Below are 21,968 nucleotides of genomic sequence, written 5' to 3'. Positions count from 1 at the left end.
TTTAATAAATTTTAAATAATATTCTTAAAATATTATTAAAATATTTATATAAATATTTAATAATAAATATATTTTACAATTTATAAATATTTAATAATAAATTTTTAGAGTATAAAATATAAATATTTTAATTATATAATCTAATTTTAATATATTACTGTCACTCTTATATATATAATTTAAATTAAGTTTTAATTTACTATTGAGTTTATATATGATATTTACTATAAAATAAATTTTGCTGATAAAAAGTAAATATTACTATAATATTTTATAATAAATATATTTATATTTATTTTATTAAAAGTAAATTTTTAAAAATAGTTTTATGAAAATTTATGAAATAATAAAAAATATTTTACATATAATTGTTTAAACAAAATCATTTTCCAGGAAAATAAAGAAAAGCTTAGCATTGGGCGTCTACGGGATCCCATCTTTCAATCCTGACAGCAACCCCATTACTTTTTTGCCTTTTCTTGGTCTCTGTCTCTCTATGTACGTTTAGTTTTTAAATGTCAAAAAATGTTGGGAACTTCGATAAATCCCATAAAACCACCTTCTTCTTCTGCCTCCTGGAATTGCTATTATTGTTCTTGTGAAACGAGAATGGCAACGTTGTTGTCCTCCACCTCTTCATTTGATTATTATAATCACTCTCTTCACTTTCTTTTCTCTCCTTCCAAGTTACACAGCCCCAGAATTTTGGCCTCCAAGCTTCCTGAACTCAGCTTCCCGGTCTTCTCACCATCTAAATCTCGAGTTTTTTGTGAATCCAAGGTACGCTATAACTCTTTTAATTTTTACTGAATTATTGTTGGGATCATAGCAGATGATATAGAATTGTGTCAACATATGGTTTTGGATGTATTCAGTTCAGCTCGGCTCTTTGTTTTTTTGGTTTGAATCACTTCTGTTCTTGGATCCTGTTTGAATGGACTTCATGCTTCTGAGTTTGGATTTAACTTGAGTTTAGCTAAAGTCACCAATCCTAGACATCACCCCTTGAGAGAGTGTCAGCCTGTCAAATGGTCCTTACTGGCTTTTATTTGTTATTAAGTCTTCCTTTTATTGGTTTCCCGTTAACTATTTATTAGCCTTTTAAGGTAAATGAAAAACTAGCATTAGAAATCAAAGTTCTAATCCATTAAAATGAATAAAATCCAACTCTAAATCTACTATAACTGTTCTGCATATGAGATATTCATATAAACCACCTCTGCAGTCCAAAAACTCTACTGCCAATATATGGAATAATAATATAGAATTAAAATCATGGATTTTGTTTCCCACAATTCTCATTTTTGTTTCTCAAATTCTTAGTTCGCTTTTTTCTTCAAGTTCTTTTACCAAAAGTAACTACCAAAAAGTATCTTAAGATTTTCTTGCCTTGCTCTGTTGAAAAACAAGTATTTTCTTCTCCTTGTAGGTATTACAATATTGATGCTGCAGTGTTCCTAGTTAGTAGGGGCATTGCTTGCATTCCATTATAGATGGTTTAGTATTTCATTTTTACTGGAACACCATGTAGATCATGCCATTGCATTCACTTGTAATTTGGATTGGCTATTTTTATGCATCATTGCTGTCAATAGGTCTGCACCTTGTCGGCTTTACCTGATTTAAAATTTGCTCCTTGAAACTTTAATATTTTCAATTTCATGTAGATCCTGTACCATACTCTTATACTTAACCGAGCTTGCTGATGTTATTGCAATTTAATTTTGTTTATTTATTTTTTTAAATGGATGTCAAAATACCTTTTTCTAAAGCTTTTAAAATATATGCTGTGAACTTTTTAGTCTTTCATACTTGTTCCTACGGAGTTAGATGGTGTTCTTACCATCTATCTATGTTATTTTTATCTGTTAGACACAGGAGGGCCAAATTAGAAGATGTTCACCTTTACTAGAAAAAGCATCACTGCCAAGTAATGGTGCACTTGCCTCTGATGAATGGAAAGCAGTCCCCGACATTTGGAGGTCTTCAGCAGAAAAGCATGGCGATCGAGTAGCAGTGGTGGATCCATATCATGATCCACCTTCTACCATGACTTATAAACAGGTAGTTTACTTCTTTTCTTCTATATCAAGTTATTAAAGAACTAATTAGTGTATATATTGAAATAGATAAAGAGAATCCCGTTGCATAATTTGTTAAAATAATATTTGAATACTAATTTCTTTCATAATTTGTTTTCGTTTTATTATCTCAAAATTTATTTTTAGTTAATAGAAAATGTTGCTTTTCCAGTTTCCAATTTCCATTCTATTGTTTCCTGTTTTGCAGTCATTATATCTTTTCGATTGCCTTATTTTCAACTCCTTCCATACTGCAGTTGGAGCAGGAAATATTGGACTTCACTGAAGGTTTAAGGGTTATTGGAGTAAACCCAGAAGAAAAGGTTGCACTTTTTGCTGATAATTCATGCCGATGGCTTGCTGCAGATCAAGGTGTGTATAATTTGTGATTTTCCATTAACTGCTTAAGTCCAAGGCTAAAGAAATAGGGCTCCTTGGTTGTGTACTTTTGTCAGCATATATAATCTAATAATTTCATCGCTAGGTTAAAATACTTGTATTATTATGTTAAAAGGATTCAATATTTTATGTTTTTGATAGCAGGACTCTGCTTTAGATAGATTCCTTTATTTGCTTTGAATCAAAGGCACATAAATCTGTTGCTGTAGAGATGATATAGGATGAAGAGATTATATGCTATATCACAAGTGAGAGCAGATTGGCACACAGATTGAATAATGTTGGTTCGTGTGCAATTGAATCAAGGGGATAAACTGGGCATTTGTATTCAAGCAATAATTATGCATATCTGTTAAAGCTTATTCAGCTATGCTCTCGTACCTTCTTTTTTCACTAAGACCTGGCCATACATCTTCTATTTCATTTGTAGATATTCCACTTCCAATCAATTCAAAACCCAAACAACCTATTGGCCCCCATGAATTTGCGCTATCTATTTTTAGAACTAGGTGACTTATGCTTGAGCCTTGTAGCATCACCAAATTCAGTTCTGTGTTGTTTTATACTAAAATACCAGGTTCACTTAAGTGTTTTTTTTACTGAATAAAATTGGAACTTTCTTGTGTGTTTTGCATGCTTTAAGTTATAACCTTCAAGGCGTGTGTCTGGTTTTATGATCTGATTTTATCTTGTGGGAGGTAAAAGATTTTCCTATAGACATCAATTTGAATCTTTTTTATTTTTGTTAAGGAAGTAGTGAGGCTATTCATTATTATATTGTTAAACTGCTATGAGTACAGTATGCAGGAACTCTTTTATCTTTCACTATTTACCTTATTGCTAGTTAAATTTCTGAAATTTGAATAATTTGGGTGCTTTAATTGACCAAGGTATAATGGCAATGGGAGCAATTAATGTTGTCAGGGGGTCAAGATCAGCTGTGGAAGAGCTTTTACATATATATAATCATTCCGAAAGGTTTGACTACATAAGTGCTTTTATAAAATACTTCAGTTTTTCTTTAAGAAAAGTAAACTTGAATTGTCATGTTTCAAGTGCACTTCTCTAATTTTCATGTTATCTTATCAAAAGATGTCCTGAAATTTTGTGTTTTGCTTAAATTGGATATAATTAGCAGTAGGCTTCATTTCAATGTCATCCTACACATACTTCCTATCTCGTGTTTATCGGGCACTCATGTATCAATTTGCATTGAGTTTACATCTACATGGACGTCTCTTGGAGCCTTCCTCCAGTGGGATTTATCCCTTAAATGGCGATGATTAGGATTTTCTACTGTTAATTTGATAATTTAATATAATCTGCATATCATCGTGAGAAAAGATGTTTCAATGAAGTAATAATTATTCTCATTAGCAGTTAATAATCATTTCTCATGTATGCATAACACACACTGGCACATAAGCAAAATCACACAAATCTATTATCTTCTGATCATCTTTTGTTCTTATTTTTTGAAGTTATAAGTGGTTCGTTGTGTTTCATTTTCTGAACTTTTCTGCTTTCATTGTGATTAATATTACATGTTTTGGCAGTGTTGGGCTTGTTGTTGACAATCCTGAATTTTTCAATCGTCTTGCCGGAACATTTTCTTCCAAGGCAACCATGAGATTTATTGTTCTACTTTGGGGGGAGAAAGTATGCCTTTCCAGTGGTGAAACACACAGTGTGCCTATATTCAGTTATAAGGAGATCATAGAGTTAGGAAGAGAGAGCCGTGTTGCTCATATTGATTCTCATGATGCTAGTAAGTTGATTAACCATGTTCAAGTTTCGGATAATGTATTTTACTTCTTCATATTTGATAATGTTTTTTCATATTCTTTTCCATGTTGTTCTACTATTTGTTGCCTAGCGTGTAAATTGTATTCATTACTTTTTCTATCTACGTCCACCATGTTCTTCATCCTTATTACCTAAAATTTCATCCAGTTGTAAGTATCCACTTCGTACATGATGACACTTGATAACTATGATGTTTAATAATTAAAATGAATATAACAGTTATAGATATGAAACTAGGAGCATGTTACAGGGGGAAAAGGACACTATCAATGATATGAATCGCATATCTTATAAGCTTATCTGCCAATTTCCTTGATAGAATTATAGCAATTGGCTAAATGTGATCCCAGGACAAGGTTGCAAATATGAAATCATTGGCTCAGATGATATTGCTACTATTGTATATACAAGTGGAACCACTGGTAACCCGAAAGGCGTTATGCTTACACATAAGAATTTATTACACCAGGTAACTGATTACTACTGAATATATAGCTTTTTGGTATTTACTTTGGAAAGTACCATAAGAACAAAGTTTCAATCAAGTACTGCACCATTTTGTATCATCTGATTTAGTATGCTAGTACATATTAAGGAAGAATTAGTTAATACAGAAAAATGGCTGATGTATCTATGAAATTGTTCTGTTGTTAACCATTGATTTATGAAATTTCACTTTTTGTAACTTGTTTCATACTTATTTTTATCCTCCAAGCTTAGGTTGACCTGTTGATCCAGGGGTCTTCAAGGTCCAGGTTGTTTGAAAACTAGATTGGCCCATGATGCCAAATGCCAAAATCTGAGAATTTGTGGCTTATCTTTCAGTAGAGAGCATTCGACTATTTCATTTCTTTTCATTGAAAGTAACATCTTGTTTAATTTAAGTTGCTATATAATATTATTTCCTGTCTGAATTATTTTTCCAGATAGAAAATTTGTGGGATGTTGTACCCACTGAAGCTGGGGATAGGTTTCTAAGCATGCTTCCTACTTGGCACGTGTATGAGCGAGCTTGCGAGTATTTCACATTTACACATGGAATTGAGCAAGTATACACAACCGTGAGAAATTTGAAGGTATTGTTAATTAGTTGTATATGATTATGGGTTTGCGTTAAAAACATGAAAGTTCTTTAAATTCACTCTAAATAATGGGGGAATGACAAAACAGTTATATTAGTGTCTACCCTTTTCTGCTTGGACTATATAATGGTTCCCAGCATTGTATGTTTATTAGTTCATTACCTATTTATATGTCGGTTACATATTTTGGTTTTGCTTTGTAGGATGATTTGAGACATTATCAACCACAATACCTGATTTCTGTACCTTTAGTGTATGAGACACTCTATCGGTATGTAATTCGGATTTCTTCAATGTTGATTAATCACCTCTGGCTAAGTTAATTGGGATGCTTTTCTGTGAAATCATTGATTCATATTTGTCACTGCAAATATCATGTGTTGCATTAGTTTCAACCTTCTAGTATATACCATGAATATGATAAACTCTATCGTGGTATCATTATCTTGTGGAAAAAAAATTGCATGCTTTTTTTTAATGTTATAAAATCAAATTTAATTTTTCTTATTTTACAATCTTGTGAAGAGAACTCTTTCAAAGAAGTAATCTTTTGAGTAGAGCTTAGATTGTACTCGTAAAGTTTCCTTGATGCTTTTTATCTCATATTTTTATGACATTGAGAAGCAATCGCTCATTAGCTTTTAAAACTTCTGATGATGTACAATGTATAAGGTGCCAGTTTTATAGCACTCAGTTACACAACTAAATAATTCTTCTTTAACTAGCTTGGTTGACCGGTATACGTTGTCTTCTAAAGATTGTTGAAAACACATCTCTAGTTTATGAAAAATTTGTTCTAATTCAGCAAGAAGCTGAATAGAACTGCATAGGATTGATTCATTTTCTTCTACAGTTACGAAAAATTTGTTCTAATCTTTTGATCAGAACTTTTTCTTTCTATTTTTCCATCTTTCTTGCTATGTACACCTATGAAAAGAAAATTTATGTTTCTATCTTTCTACTTTAAATTTCTATCTATTGAGGATCTTTGATTATTTGATAGCATTGAATAGTATCTTTAAAGATTACAGCTGATTTTTTTTAGCGATTCTAATTAAGAGATATTCTTTCCTTAGTTGATTCAATGTTGCATGTATATATAGTTGTACATATTTGTAAGAAATACATACATTGAGAGAATTTTTCCTCAATACATTAGAGTATTCATCTCTAATTTCATCATGTTATCAGATTTTTATCCTTAATTGATTCGATGCTACATGTATATATAGTTGTATATATTTATTAGAAATATATACTTTGAGAGTTTTTCTTCAATACATTAGAGTATTCATCTCTAATTTTATCATGGTATCAGATTTTATCTAATTTTTGAGATTTTTTTTTCTGATTTTTTTTTCCGAAAACCCTAAAAACACAAAATTCGTACTTTTCACCCTAGCCTTATTTTTTTTCTCTCACCGGCCCTACCACTGGAGTCGGCATCCACTTGTTGGCGAAACCTTAGACTCCGGTGATTAGAAGACCCGTGCGTGGGCCCTACGTGCCATCGCAAGCTTCTGCAGCTCTGTTTCACGTGCTGCGCGTGGACTTCACCTGCTGCCGTCGTGTTTTTTCCGATGCTGTCGCTGTGCTCTTTGCTCTCTTTTGGTTATTCTCCTTTAAGTGGTGGTGTGTTTTGGCTAAGTTTTTTTTTTTTTTGTGTGGGATCTATTTGGTGTTTTTTTTGTTCTAATTGTGCAAGTAGATTTTTTTGGGATTTAGTTGTTTTCTCCCATCATTATGTCTATAGACGAGAAGTTTGTGATTCCAACCGATAATCCCTCGTTGCAAATTAGCCCTGTGAAGCTTGATGGACATAATTACCTTACTTGGTCAAGGTCTTACTTATTTATCAAGGCTCGTGGCTTGCAGGGATATATCACCGGTAAATCGTTGAAACTTGAACTAACTAATTCAACCTTTAGTCATTGGGATTCAACAAACTTTCTTATTATGGCACAGCTTATCAACTCCATGCAACCATATATTTCCAAAACCTATTTGCTGCTTGATATTACGTAAAAGATTTAGAATGCGCTGCTCTCACCTACTCTCGTGCTAGGAATGATGCGCAAATTTTTGGGATTCATAATAAGGTCCATGGTACAAAACAGGAGGAGCTAATGATTTCTCAATATTTTGTTGGATTAAGTAGATTGTGGCAAGAACTTGATTATTATTAAGATTTTCAAGCGAATTGTGCCAAGGATGCCGAAAAATTTTAGAAGATGGTGGAAAATGAACGTGTTTTTGATTTCTTGGCTAGGTTGAATACTGAGTGTGATCAGATTCGGGTTCAAGTTTTTGGCAAGACTCCGTTCCCTTCTCTCCATGTGGCATACTTCTATGTACAACAGGAGGAGAGTCGTCATGTCGTCGTACTCTATAATCCACCTTTAGAGAAAGCTGACCTCATTATTAACCAGGATGGTCCATCGGCTGATAAGTCTTCCAAGGATCATTTGATGTGTGACTAATGTGGTAAGTCTCGGCACACTAAAGATTAATGCTGGAAATTGAATGGTCGCCCCACTTGAGGTCGTGGTGGAAAACGAAGGGGTAATTCTCAGCCTCAGGCAAATTTGTCAGACTCTGTAACAACAGAGGATAAATCTACTTTTGCTGGAAGTTTTACCTCGAACGAGATTCAACATATTCGACACCTCTTGTCTCAATTGGACTCTACCTCGATTGCCAAGTCTAATCAAGCGAAATTAGGTATTGTTTTAAGTGCTCCATCTACTTTTGACTCTTGGATTATTGATTCCAGTGCAAATAGACATATGATAGGGTCAAAGAAAAGCTTATTTAACTATACTACTTGTCCATATAAAGATAGTGTGCAACTAGCTGATGGCTCATTTACCTCCATCTCTAGAATAGGTTCTGTTGTTTGTACTCCCTATATCACATTATCCTCTATCCTCTCTGTCTCTAAATTCCCGGTTAACCTTTTATTTGTTAGTACTATCACTAAAGCCTTAAATTGTAAACTTAAATTCTTTCCCGATCACTGTGTCTTTCAGGACCTCCAGACAGGGAAGACGATTGGCAGTGATAGATTGTGTGATGACTTATATCTTCTGGATCGATTGTCCAGTATGTCTTAAGCATTATTTGGAGACATTAAAGATGTCAACCGGGAGATAATTAAATGGCATAAACGGTTAGGACATCCATAATTTATTGTTCTTGTCAAGATGTTTCATAATTTATTTTCAAGAACTTAGTTAGACTCTTTAGTTTGTGATGCCTATGAGTTTGCTAAGCATACAAGAAACAATTATCCTTTGCAAAATAATAGAAGTACTGTTCCTTTTGAGATTATTCATTTGGATGTTTGGGGCCTTACTCGCCTTACTTCTTTATTTGGTAATCGTTGGTTTGTTACTTTTATTGACTGTTGCACCTGGATGACATGGGTATTTTTATTACAGTCCAAAAGTGATGTTTTCTCGTGTTTTCGTTCTTTTCATAAATTTATTACTACTCAGTTTGATGCTAAGGTTAAGATTTTGCGAACTGATAATGGAACAGAGTATAAATTTAATGATTATTTGGAATTATATAGGATTTTGCATTAGACTAGTTGTCCAAGTACAAGTGCCTAGAATGGTGTTTCCGAAAGAAAAAATTGGCATTTTTTTGGAGGTTGCTAGATCATTTATATTCACTATGACTCTCCCAAAACCTTATTGGGGGGATGCAATTTTGGTTATGGCTTATCTTATTAATCGGATGCCTCTTCGGGTCCTTGATTTTAAAAGTCTCATTGAAACCTTAAAGGGCAAGACGGATTATCCAGTTTCGCCGAAGGTGTTTGGTTGTGTTTGCTTCATTCATCTTTGACATGGGAGCAAACTAGATCCTCAAGTAATCAAATGTGTTTTCATTGGATACTTTCCTACATAGAAGGGTTACAAATGTTATCATCCGCCATCTAGAAAGTATTATGTAAGTATGGATGTAATATTTCGTGAGTATGAACCTTATTTTTCTTCATCACAACCATCTCTTCAGGGCGAGGTTATTGACATTGAAGAGATGACATCTTCTTCTATTACTCTTCCGAGGGAGAATTTAGTTCCAGTAGAGACTTTGGTTCAAGAGAAAACTAGTAGACGGTTGTTGGATAGGCCTAATTTAACGACATAAACTAGAAAAACCAAGAAAGAATATGCCATCATACAATCTGCTTTATTCCTTAACTCTTCATTGTGAGTTTTCTTTACTTCCATTTTCAACTTATTTGGAATTACCAATAGCCCGACAAAGAGGTGTTAGAACTTGCACTTTACATCTTATCTCTGACTTTGTCTCTTATGATTTCTTATCCCCATCCTATAGAGCTTTTGGTTTGTCTTTTTCTCTTATGTCTGTTCCATAGGATTGGAAAAAAGCTATCATTGATCCAAGATGGAAGAAGGCCATGATTGAAGAAATGAGGGCTTTAGCAAAAAATGAGACGCAGGAACTGGTTAATCTTCTTAAGGGGCAGAAAATGGTTGACTACAAATGGGTGTTTGTAAGGTTGATGGTTCAATTGAAAGACTCAAAGCCAGATTCGTAGCGCAAGGATTCACTCAGACATATGGAGTGGGTTATCAAGAAACATTTGCTCTAATTGCTAAATTGAACACAATTAGGATCCTTTTATCATGTGCAACGGATCTCGACTAGGACTTACAACAATTTAATGTAAAGAATTTCTTCTTACATGGAGACCTGGAAGAAGAAGGGTATATGAAAGTTCCTCTAGGTAGGAGTGTTCAAACGGTTAACTGATTGGTTAACTGGACTAAACTAGTATTAATCGAATTAACCGAATCAATTTTTTTCAAAAAAAATTAACCAAATCGAAATATTTCAGTTAATTCAGCTGGTTAACCGAATTACCTGAAATTTATATGTTTTTTTTTTTGGTTAAAACAAGTATAAAACATATAAAATAAATAAATTTATCATGTTCATTTGACTAGATTAACCGAATTAACCGAACTAGTAATAGCCTAATACATATAATATATAATATTATTTATGAAGTTCGGTTAATTACCCAATTTCGAACCGAATTAACCATTAACCGATATTCTAAAAAACTTTTAACCGACCTACGACCGAACTAGATCGGTTAATCGACCGATTAACCTAATTAGTTTGGTTCGGTTGTTTAATTCGATTTTAACCGAAGTTTGAACACCCTTACCTCTAGGATTCGAGGATAAAAATACCAAAGGGAAGGTATGTAGATTGGAAAAGGCACTATATGGATTAAAGCAATCTTCCAAAGCCTGGTTTGACAGATTTAGTAAGACCATGATGTCGTTTGGCTATCAACAAAGTAATGCTGATTATACCCTCTTTATAAAACATCACAAGGGTAAGATTACTCTCCTTATAATTTATGTTGATGATATAATTATGACAAGAGATGACAAGGAAGAAATGACCCGACTTAAGAAACAATTGGCTTAGGAATTCGAAATCAAAGACTTGAGAAAGTTACAATATTTCTTCAGAATAGAAGTGACTAGATCGAAAGAGAGAATTTTTATTTCCCAAAGAAAGTATGTCTTAGATCTTTTGATAAAGACTGGCATGTTATTTTGCAAACCAGCAGAATCAGTTATTGAGAGTAATCACAAATTACAAGTAGGGATTGTGAAATAGTGGATAAAGGGAGATATCAAAGACTCGTTGGATGTTTGATTTATCTCGCTCATACTCGACCTGATATAGCCTATGCGGTTAATTTGGTAAGCCAATTTATGCATGGTCCTTGCGAAGCTCATATGTAGGCAGTATTGCGAATTTCGTGCTATTTGAAGTTTACACCGGGTAAATGTATTCTCTTATCAAAAAGTAGTCATCTCAAGATAGAAGTATTTATAGATGCAAATTGGGCTGGCTCTCTTGATGACAGAAGGTCTACAACGGTTATTGTATTCTTGTGGGAGGAAACTTATATTGTATTCTTGTGGGAGGAAACTTAGTCATTTGGAGGAACAAGAAACGAAGTGTTTTGGCTCGATCAAGTGCAGAGGCTGAATATAGGGCCATGGCTCGAGGTGTTTTTGAGTTTTTATGGCTGCAAAAGGTATTGGAAAAGCTAAATTTGTTGAATGAAAAAGGATCAACCTTGTACTGTGACAACAAGGCGGCTATCAGCATAGCTCAAAATCCAGTACAACATGATAGAACCAAGCACATCAAAATAGATCGTCATTTTATCAAGGAAAAAATAGCCAGTGGTGCCTTAAGTCTATCTTATCTAGCATCCGAAGTCATAATCTTCTTTTAAAGTTAGGCATACAAGACATCTATGCACCAACTTGAGGGGGAGTGTTGAGAATCTTTGATTATTTGATAGCATTGAATAGTATCTTTAGAGATTACAACTGATTTTGTGTAGAGATTCTAATTAAGAGATATTATTTCCTTAGTTGATTCAATGCTACATGTATATATAGTTGTACTTGTTTGTAAGAAATACATATTTTGAGAGAGTTTTTTCCTCAATACACTAGAGTATGCATCTCTAATTTCATCACTATCTTTCTAATTTTCTTTCCACTTTATTAAACAAAGCGTAAATGATAATTATACAACTGTACAGAGTCTTCAATTCAACTTATTTGGTAGGGAAAGCATTTGATTCTAAATGCAGCCTTAATTATTTTATTTTTGGATCACCTTGCAGTGGGATTCAAAAGCAGATTTCAACAAGCTCCACTATTCGTAAATTAATTGCAGTTTCATTCATAAGGGTCAGCTTGGCATATATGGAATTCAAGAGAATTTACGAGGTGATAATACTGAGCAAGTCTTACTCATGTTTTCTAGCTTCTTACAACTTTATGAAACTAAAGTTAAATTCTGCAGATTCCTTTTTTATGCTTTATCTTCTTCTAATGCAGAGTCACTTTTTAATAGCTTTCGTTGTGTTTTATGAAGCCCTAAAACTTGAGATAAGTGGGATTTAGATGCTCATTTAATTTGATACCGATAATTCTTTCAGTTCTCTGATGCGATATATTCAGCCAAGGCTTCAGACACCCTAAAACTTGAGATAAGTGGGAACTAGGTGCTCATTTAATCTGATATGCATAATTCTTTCAATGGTCTAATGCCATATATTCAAGTAAGACCAAACAGACCCTTAAATACCACTCCCTTTTTAATAAAATTATTATTTACGCATTATCGTCTTTCAATAAAGTTATTTTGTAGTAAAACATGGATGGTAAGGAAGATTGTTCATTCTTATTTCTCTTAGACCAAGCCTGTTTATGCATGTTACAGTGGTTACAAGAGGTAATAAATTAAAAATAATAATCTATCAAATCCCTAAGAATCAGCTAAGAGTCAATCCCGAAGGTTATGTGCTATTGATTCCTAGTGTCACGATATATCTACGTAACACTCCCCCTAAAGCAGGAGCATAAATGTTATAGAGATATTCAAGTAGAGTCCCATTTAGAGTCTTTGTGATGATGTCACCCAGTTGGTCTCTTGTCTTCGCATATCCAATCGAGATCAACTTGTATTATATCAGCATATGGTGACTAGTCTAACAGCCTATGGAACAACCAAACTGACTAAAGAAAGTCAGAACTATCATCTATTTGTATCATGTACTGGATGTGACATTTACTGAGGTTCAGTGCACGGATGTAGTTCTTCTGAATGCCTTTTCTGCTCTAACTATAAAACCCATTGGATTTTAATGTTCTTCAGTTACTTGTCTATGGTCAATTTTGGGTTTTGATTTTGCTTCATTAACAGGGGCTATACCTAACAAGGAATACGGAGCAACCTTCATATCTTGCATCCATGTTAGATTGTTTATGGGCAAGAATTATTGCTGCAATATTGTGGCCATTGCATGTGTTAGCAAAGAAGCTTGTCTATCAAAAAATTCACTCTTCTATTGGAATATCAAAGGTTTGATCTATTCTCTATATAAACTTGTTATCAAAGTTTCTTCTCAATTATTTATCAACCAGTTAGAATCTGTATATGCTATTAAAAAAAGAATAAGAAAAAGGAAAGATGGAGAAAAAAAATTGACGAATCTATATTGTTGTTTGTTCAGTTCCAGTATATCTGTTCAGGTTTTTGTTGATTCTATTTTCAATCATTCTCCAGGCTGGCGTAAATGGGGGTGGAAGTTTGCCTATGCATCTGGACAAGTTTTTTGAGGTTAGATGCTAATACGTTTTAACTCTTCGAATCAAAAGATTAGTAGTCATTATCTCTTAATTTATGGAGTCAAATACAAGCAGGCAATTGGTGTAACAGTGCAGAATGGATATGGTTTAACAGAATCATCCCCTGTCGTTGCTTGTCGACGACCTTACTGTAATGTAAGGCACCTCTACCTTTTCTTCTGGTATAATTTTTAATTGATACTATCTTTATTCCATGCCACCTGTGATATTGCATGTGGTTTTTTATAAGCAATGTAAAGAAGTTCTCTAAGAGAATTAGTAGTTGCACACTAGCAACCGACTTTGCTAAACCCATAGCATTGTCTAAGAAATGTGTATGAGGTCATTTCAAATGTAAATCACTCAATTTTGATCAAAAGAAAAGGATCTATGGGGGTGCTTTTGGATTAAAGTCTTAGTTTAGCGGTTTGGAACTTTTTCTTTTTAGCTGCACTGGAATTAATTGGATAATCTGAAGTTTTGTTTCTCTGACTCTTCATATTTTTGTTTTTTTGAAGCATTCATGTCTAAAACATATTTAGAATAATATTCTTGAAATAGAACGAAAACCTGGATTTTCCTGGTGCAACCTCGTAAGCATCTCTTTCTCAATTTTCTGAAGGGTTGCAAAACCTTGTTAAATACATAATTGTTGAATTGCCTAGTTGCATTAACTTACTAATCTATGTCGTTGTCTTATTGTTGTTACACGTTAAATATATCTTACTTAGTTCAACTGTGTAACTCTTTCAAAATTCTAAGTATCTAAACCTTCTGCACATCATTTACCGTTTTCTATACTGAGTTGAACAACCATTTTGACCATAAACTCTTCTCACTATTTTACATTTTACCATAATTTTAAGGTTGTCTTCATGTAATCTTTGTCTTATTCATGTACTGTTCTTTATGTCTAAATAGTGTACCTCTTGAGAGTATTCCATTATGTGACAATCTTCTAGATTTGACTTTTGAAGGTTATTGGTTCAATCGGGCATCCGATTCAACACACTGAATTCAAAGTTGTAGATTCCAAAACTGGTGAGGTTCTCCCGCCTGGCACCAGAGGCATTGTAAAGGTTAGGGGGCCACAGGTGATGAAAGGTTACTATAAGGTAAACAGTGACTCAAAATTTGTCAAGATTTAACCAATGAAAACATATTTCTTGTGCAGCTTTTACAGCATGCAGCCTGATTTAGTATTACTATCTGCTTTAGTTATATTTCACGCAGAGAAGGAAAAAAAATCTAGAAATTTAGTCATTAGCCCATAGTGATTCAGAACGAGTGAGATATATATATGGGGTTAATTATATATTTAGTACCCAAACTATGATCAAATGTTCATGTCGCTTGGGTTTAAACAATTGCATTAGGTACTCAAATGTTGCTTCTCTTAAATAGCATGCATAAATCTTATTATGCATAATGAAAACCAATATTGTTTTCAGAAAAAAAAAAAAAAATAGCAATATTGGACAGCATCCTAAGCAGGGCTGGCTGGAAAGTTGCATCTTGCTCAGGATGAGAGGGCTCCTTTTTGTCAGATTAAAAAGGAAAAAATTCATAAGAATAGAATACTTATACTGTTCTAGGAATTCCAAATCAAACTGTCATTGTTTATCAGTGTCATATGACTTGCATATGAGTTATTGTCACATCTAGGATGACGTATTTTTGTTATGGTTTGGATTAGAATCCTTTGGCTACTAAGCAAGCTCTAGATGAAGATGGTTGGCTAGACACTGGTGATATAGGTTGGATTGCACCTCATCATTCGGTCGGGCGAAGTCGTCGTTGTGGAGGTGTGATAGTTCTTGAAGGACGTGCCAAGGACACCATTGTTCTTTCTTCCGGTATACTTATATCCTACTTAGCTTGTATAACAATGCATGCACGACCTTCCTACTAGAAATGTGAAACAATCATCTCCTTGTGGTTTTGATTTGGTCATTTAGGTCCTATATGCTTATCATTTTAGGTTAGTTCGGTTAAAGAGTATCAAATGGTTTTCTGTATGCACTCTTCTCTCACTTTTAGTGTAAGACCACATTTATCTCTTTGCTATAAGCCTATAGTTATAGAGTTATAATTTTGACAAAGATCTTTCCATGATTTAACTGCTTGGGCCTCGATCTCATACTCAAGTTCGACCTTCAATATGATTATAACGATATAAATCTTTTCTTAGCATATGGCATGATTTCAATATCCTTCATACCTGATTAAAGTCACCTAGGCTCAATTCATGTGGTCAGACATGGGTTTTTTTAATGGAGATTATAGGTTGAGAGATTGTGCTGTGTCTTTTATCTTTATGTGATAAGCACATTGTGGAAGTTAACAAAGTCGAACTCCAATGCTGCAACTGTACTTTGAAGTCTTTTCTTTTTCTGAGTTCTGTTACACACATGTTCACTGTACTTTCCTTTATTAACTAAAAATATTTCTTTGGAGAAAATAGGTGAAAATGTTGAACCTTTAGAGATTGAAGAAGCTGCCATGAGGAGCAGTCTTATTCAACAGATTGTGGTCGTAGGGCAGGCAAGTTGGACACCTTTCTTTCTCTGAAGTTTGCTTGTGGCTTTTGCATTTCTTTTATTTAGGTATTTTGACTTGATTTAGAACTTGTCATTGCTGATTGACATCTTCCTTCCAGGACCAACGACGCCTTGCAGCTATCATTGTCCCAAACAAAGATGAGGTACTTCAGGCTGCAAAAGTATCCTCTATCGTAGATCCAGATGCTGTAGATCTTGGCAGGGACAAAATGACAAGCCTGCTATATGAAGAATTAAGCAAATGGTAACCTTTTCAAATTCAGTTTAAATCTTTTTGTCAGGATTTAAGAGCCTCTACTGGTGTCATTTTGTCGGATACAAGTATATGTCCAACATGATACGTTCAGTTTTTTTTATTTTTTTCTTTTTATAAGTTTTTTTTATATATTTAGAGGATTGTATCATTGTAACTATGTCCAAATTTGTTGGACGCAAATACTTTAAAAAAATTGAAGAGTTGGATGACATGCTGCGTAGATATAGATTCCAATATTACCAATGCAACTTGCCCCTCTGACCAAATCACAAAACCGTTGGGGTTTGAGTGGAAGGCTGTTGTCTGACTTGATTCTTAACATGCAGGACCTCGGAGTGTTCATTTCAAGTCGGACCAATCCTTGTTGTGGATGAACCTTTTACGGTTAGACTTACATGTCAGAAATGAATGTGCTTGATCTGCAATTCTGCATATATTATGTTAGATTTTAAGTATAAATCCAAAACCTTGTCGCAGATTGATAGCGGCTTAATGACCCCAACCATGAAAATAAGAAGAGACCAAGTTGTAGCGAAATACAAGGAGGAAATAGCCAATCTGTACAAGTAAATTCCTTTTACAACATATGATATACATGAAGACTACAATGACCATTCTTATGTAAGTTCCCCCCAACAATTCTGCATCTTTAGGGAACTCTAGTATTCTTCATTTTTCGCAAAGTACCTGTGTCTACATCTATATTTGATATATATATATATATATATATATATGGGTGTGAGGAAATTACCTTTCAAATAAATTGAAATACTTAACATAGATTAAACATACATGTGCCGATACTTGTTCTTATTCGACACTTGCACCCACGATTGAGCAACATAGATTTGATTACTTGACTTTTGTGGGTCTAATCGATTTCATTTTGTGTTCTGTTTAGGCGGGATTCTCAAAATTGATGCAAATAGCAAGGGGATTATAAAGATGAAATGAGAAATGGGTGTTTGGTTTCAAAATAGTACACACTTTGTGATCTGTGGTGGAGACAAATTGATGATGAACTACTGAAATGTTAAATTTGTAATTAGTTGACTGATAAAGCTGAGATTTTACAGAAAGAAAGATGTATTAAATGTATCTTTCTAAAAATAATGAAAATAATAAATTAATTGTCATCCTATAATTAGTATTGTCATCTTATAATTATTAAATAATCTGACTGGTGTTTATGCGAAATGTACTTAATATATGGTATGATTATTTGTTGATTCCGTAATATCTAAATCGAATTTTTATTAGAGACATTGCTATTTTTGTAATAAATAAATTGTGGATTCGAACGTACGTAAACGTATTTCTTCTTTTATTTAAAAGGTTTGGGGTATTTTTTATTTTCAAGACTTGGAGGTTATATGTAGAAGTAAATTTTGTATAACAATAGATAAATAAATAAATTTTTCTCTAGTAGTAAAATCAATGAAGATAGTCTTTTCTAATTTTACAAGTATATATATATATATATATATATATATCCTCCATTTAATTGAGCTATACATATTTCTTTATGGTGTATAAGATAGTCTAAATCTTTCCCTCTACAACTAAATTATATCTCATTTTCGATTGACCTTCATGTAGATTTAATAAATATTCAATATCTACATAATCAACTAGTTAAGATTTCGAACCATTGGAAGAAAGTAATCTCATTCCAATTGTTCATTTGAGATATATGGATATATGTTTCATTATATTCTAACTTTTATGTATTCGAAAAGAACTAAAACCTGCAAACAAGTTTTGTGTTGTTTGCAAATAATTAACATTTATGACACTAAGATATGATATTTCAAGACGAATGAGTTCATCATTTTCACTAGGATGAAAGAGGCTTTCATTCACATGTAGTGTGATCTTACAACCACTAGAAACTTAATGGATGTTCTTTGTCCATGTAAAAAAATTTTAAGATCTTTTTTGTAGAAGATGACTAATGGACGTGAATCCCATCTTTTAAATGTTCGACCTACAAGGTAAAGTAAAACGTATTTTTTTCAAGATATTTCATCTCAAATTCTTTTTCAACAATTTATTTTGAAGCTCTACGGGAGTTCTAATAATATTTAAATCGTCAACATAAATAAAAATCATCATGAATTTTAATCTAGATCCTTTCATAAAACCATGAGCAAATCAAATCATTTGTAGGTAAAAGTATCATACAGACCCCTATACTTGGAGTTGGTTTGCCTTTTGTCTTTTTTACTCAAAAAATGAGTAAATTAGTCCTTATATTAGATCAAAGAGCAAATTGATCTTTTTTGTTAAAATTTTCTTCAATTTCTATTGTTAAAAACTAGTCCATGTATGTTAACATGAGATACACATAGCACACCACAAGTCACTGTTTGGTTATCCCGTCAACTACACAAATTTTTAATAGTATAAATGGATGAAATTTTTAACAAAAGAATCAATTTGCTCTTTGATCTAATGTATAGAGGCTAATTTGTCATATTTTGAGTAAATGGGGCAAAATACAATTTGACTCTTAGTACAGGGGCCTCCATGATACTTTTACCATCATTTGTATAACCTTTTGTCAGCAAATATCCAATAAGATGATTGCACCACATATAACTAGATTGTTTTAATCTATAAACATTTCTTTAATCTAATTGAGTAATTTTCCTAGGGAACTTTGTGTTCTATTAGTATTTTAAATCCTTCAAGGATTTTCATATAAATTTCACTACCCAGTGAGCCATATAAATATTTTGTAACAACATCCATTAAACGTATATCGAGTTATTTACATACTATCAAAATGTTAAGATATTTAAACATGACTGTAACCACCACATGAAAGTGGTGGTCACTTCATAATTAATGTCAAGATTTTGTAAAAACCCTTGTGCTACAAGTTGTGTTTTATATCATATGACTTCATTTCAATCATTTCATTTTGCACAAACACCCATTTGTATTCTAAAGGTTTAGCACATTTAGGTGTTTAAACTAGATGTCCAAAAAACCTCACTTTTGCAAGCCATTCAATTATGCTTGAATTGTGGCTTTTCAGTTGATGTATATTCTCTATTTCTACATTTCTCAACATAAGTTCAAGATCCTCATTTTCTATTGTTATTTCGACAGTAGTATTATAAGCAAAAATGTTGTTAACAACTATATTTTTCTAGTTTCATTTTTTTCTTGTAGTGAAATAACATTTTGAGTTCTCTTCATTATCACTATTTTTAAATACTTTTAATTTCTTCTGGGGTTTATGATTAGTTATATCCTTAGTCTCTTCTTGGGTGCTTGCCTTGTAATGGCCTAAATTCAAAGTTATCGGAATAGTGGTTTCGTAACCACAAATTCGATTTAAAGAGAAATTTATTTCAATATTTTTGCATGAAAATTGATATGATAGGAAAATCGTATGAAAATATTGATAGAAAAATTTTACCGATTTAGTGGTTAGTAAGAAAAAGAAATTATTGAAGAAATTGGGTAAAATAAGGTATCGGGACCTCTATCTCGTAAAACAGAGTTGAAAATAATTTTATAAATATTTATGAAATATTAGTAATGTGGTATTAAAATTTCGTTAGGAAATTTTAATGTTTGGATAGTTAATTAAATGAAAAGGACTAAATTGTAAAAGGTGTAAAAGTGGATGGGATGATTAAATAGCTTAAGTGTCTAATGAGAGAGGATTTAAAAGGAAATTAGACCCAAAATTTATTTGGGCTGGACGGCAAGGGCATGAAATCAGCAGGAAAATTGATAAATTAAGGGCAAAATTGGAATATTGCAAAATTAACTAAATAAAACTAGGACAAAATAGGAAATATCTAGATTTCTCTTCAATTCCAGTAGCTAAAAACGCCATAGGAGGGTTCTCTAAGCTGGTATTCCATAATTTTTGCACCAAGTGAGTTAATCCTTGCCTTTTTCTTGTAATTTTTGTGTTTCTAAGACTTTTACAACTAGGTCCTACTATTAAATTCATTAGTTTTTGATTTCATGGATGAAATTTAAAGTCCCCATGGTTGAGTGTTATAATTTTATGATGAAATAGAATGAAATTAAAGCTTTAATTTGTGTATGAGATGATTTTATTAGGTAAGTTCAATAAAAATTGATTTTTAGGACCTAATTGTGAAACTGTTTGGAATTAAAGTCTATTGCTGAATTTTTGATTCCTAAAGGTTGTAAAATAGTTTAAGGTGATAAAATAAAGTGTTAATTGAGAAAAATCAGCTCAATTTAAAGGCTAATTGAGTAGGGATGAAATTGTTATTTATTAAAAGCTTAAGGGAAAAATGGTAATAAACAGCTTGCACTAAAACAATATTGGACAGCAGCAGTAGACTAACTTTGAAAAATCACCATAAATTGTAGAAATCGAATTAGAAGATGAAAAAAAAATTAAATTAAAGCTTATTGAGTCTAGTTTCTCATAGAAGAAACGGTGTAAGCAATGGATCTGTATAATGAATTTTGTGAGACAAGGTCAGAATGAATTCGAGTTTCCCTGTTTTGATTTTGAAAAATCATAAAAACTTTAATAAAAATAATTAGGGGCTTAAATTTATATGCCTAGAATCCTGAATGATTCTATTTTCAAGAAAAACAAATGGGAACATCATCCGAATTCTGTATGAAGAGATAATTAATTTTTAATGAAGAAGGGTCAGAACTATCAGACAACAGAATAGGGGTGACTTTATAGAATAAAATGTACTTATTGGATAAACCAAAAATTCTGAAAATTTTATGGTAAGAAGATATATGAGTCTAGTTTCAAGGAAAATTAATGGATCTTAATTTAGAGTTCTGTAGCTCGAGTTATAAATAATTTAGTGACTATGATTCAAATAGACAGCTTTGAATAAACTATAAATAATAATAATGAAATGATAGAAATTGTTGCATATGAACATGAAATGTATTAAATTGATAATTAAATTTATTTATTTAGATCCAGAAGATTCAAATACGAAGTTAGATCGAGGAAAGGAAAAAGTTCAGGATTAGTAGATTTTTGTTCGTCATTAGTAGATTTTTGTACACGAACAAGTATCAATGTAAGTTCATGTAACTTGAATTATATTCTTAAATGCTTGAAATGTATGTTATTGATGTGAATATGATTTGAAAGTTCATTGTATGAAAATTTATGAAACATTGATATATTTGATAAAAAGGGGAAGAAATCCCGGTTGAATGAAAGGAAATTTCGATGGATCTCTGAAAAGGAATTGACAGTAAAAAATATCTAGCCCGGACGGGTGATCCTATCCTGATATAGCCCTCCCGAAGAATATGTGGAAAATGGATTTAGCTCAGACGGGTAATCCGAATTAGGGTCTGAATTTAGCCTGGACTGGTAATTCAGATCCAAACTAATTAGAGTAATTGTCATTGCAAGTGATTTAGCCTAGACTGGTAATCCCGACAATACTCTATGAGTTTATATTACAGGAGATTTAGCCTGGACTTGTAATCCCGCTATAAGGATGAGGTTCGTGGGAGTGTGCTCTCTGAAATAGAAATGTGCGCACATGAATATGAATTGACGGACCCGAAAATGTACACTAAAA

The 21,968-nt window shown here is 32.7% G+C and overlaps 1 protein-coding gene across 2 annotated transcripts; it reads left to right on the top strand.

Moving 5' to 3' along the window:
• Positions 1–391: 391 nt before the first annotated feature.
• Positions 392–17,573, top strand: LOC108456732 (probable acyl-activating enzyme 16, chloroplastic). 2 transcript variants are annotated; one of them, XM_017755357.2, is made up of 19 exons: positions 392–780; positions 1,873–2,064; positions 2,339–2,453; positions 3,371–3,458; positions 4,037–4,248; positions 4,637–4,755; positions 5,213–5,362; positions 5,572–5,639; positions 12,072–12,177; positions 13,157–13,315; positions 13,520–13,573; positions 13,657–13,737; positions 14,559–14,696; positions 15,278–15,437; positions 16,046–16,125; positions 16,241–16,386; positions 16,725–16,782; positions 16,876–17,019; positions 17,300–17,573. In XM_017755357.2, the coding sequence occupies exons 1-18, from the start codon at positions 526–528 to the stop codon at positions 16,966–16,968; spliced, it is 2,274 nt and encodes a 757-aa protein (XP_017610846.1). In that variant the 5' UTR covers positions 392–525; the 3' UTR covers positions 16,969–17,019; positions 17,300–17,573. The 2 variants fall into 2 exon arrangements, with proteins under 2 accessions (XP_017610846.1, XP_017610847.1); XM_017755358.2 differs by lacking the exon at positions 17,300–17,573 and having other exon boundaries at positions 398–780; positions 16,725–16,795; positions 16,876–16,912.
• Positions 17,574–21,968: the final 4,395 nt, after the last annotated feature.

The sequence above is a fragment of the Gossypium arboreum genome, chromosome 10, assembly GCF_025698485.1.
Source record: "Gossypium arboreum isolate Shixiya-1 chromosome 10, ASM2569848v2, whole genome shotgun sequence".
Taxonomy (NCBI): Eukaryota; Viridiplantae; Streptophyta; class Magnoliopsida; order Malvales; family Malvaceae; genus Gossypium; species Gossypium arboreum.
This window is presented reverse-complemented; position numbering and strand designations above follow the sequence as displayed.

Excerpts from the sequence above, each read along its gene's own strand:
- LOC108456732 (XM_017755357.2), top strand. The coding sequence starts at position 526 with ATGTTGGGAACTTCGATAAATCCCATAAAACCACCTTCTTCTTCTGCC. Across the intron at positions 13,738-14,558 it reads GTCGACGACCTTACTGTAAT|GTTATTGGTTCAATCGGGCA; the intron begins GTAAGGCACCTC and ends TGACTTTTGAAG. Across the intron at positions 15,438-16,045 it reads CACCATTGTTCTTTCTTCCG|GTGAAAATGTTGAACCTTTA; the intron begins GTATACTTATAT and ends TGGAGAAAATAG.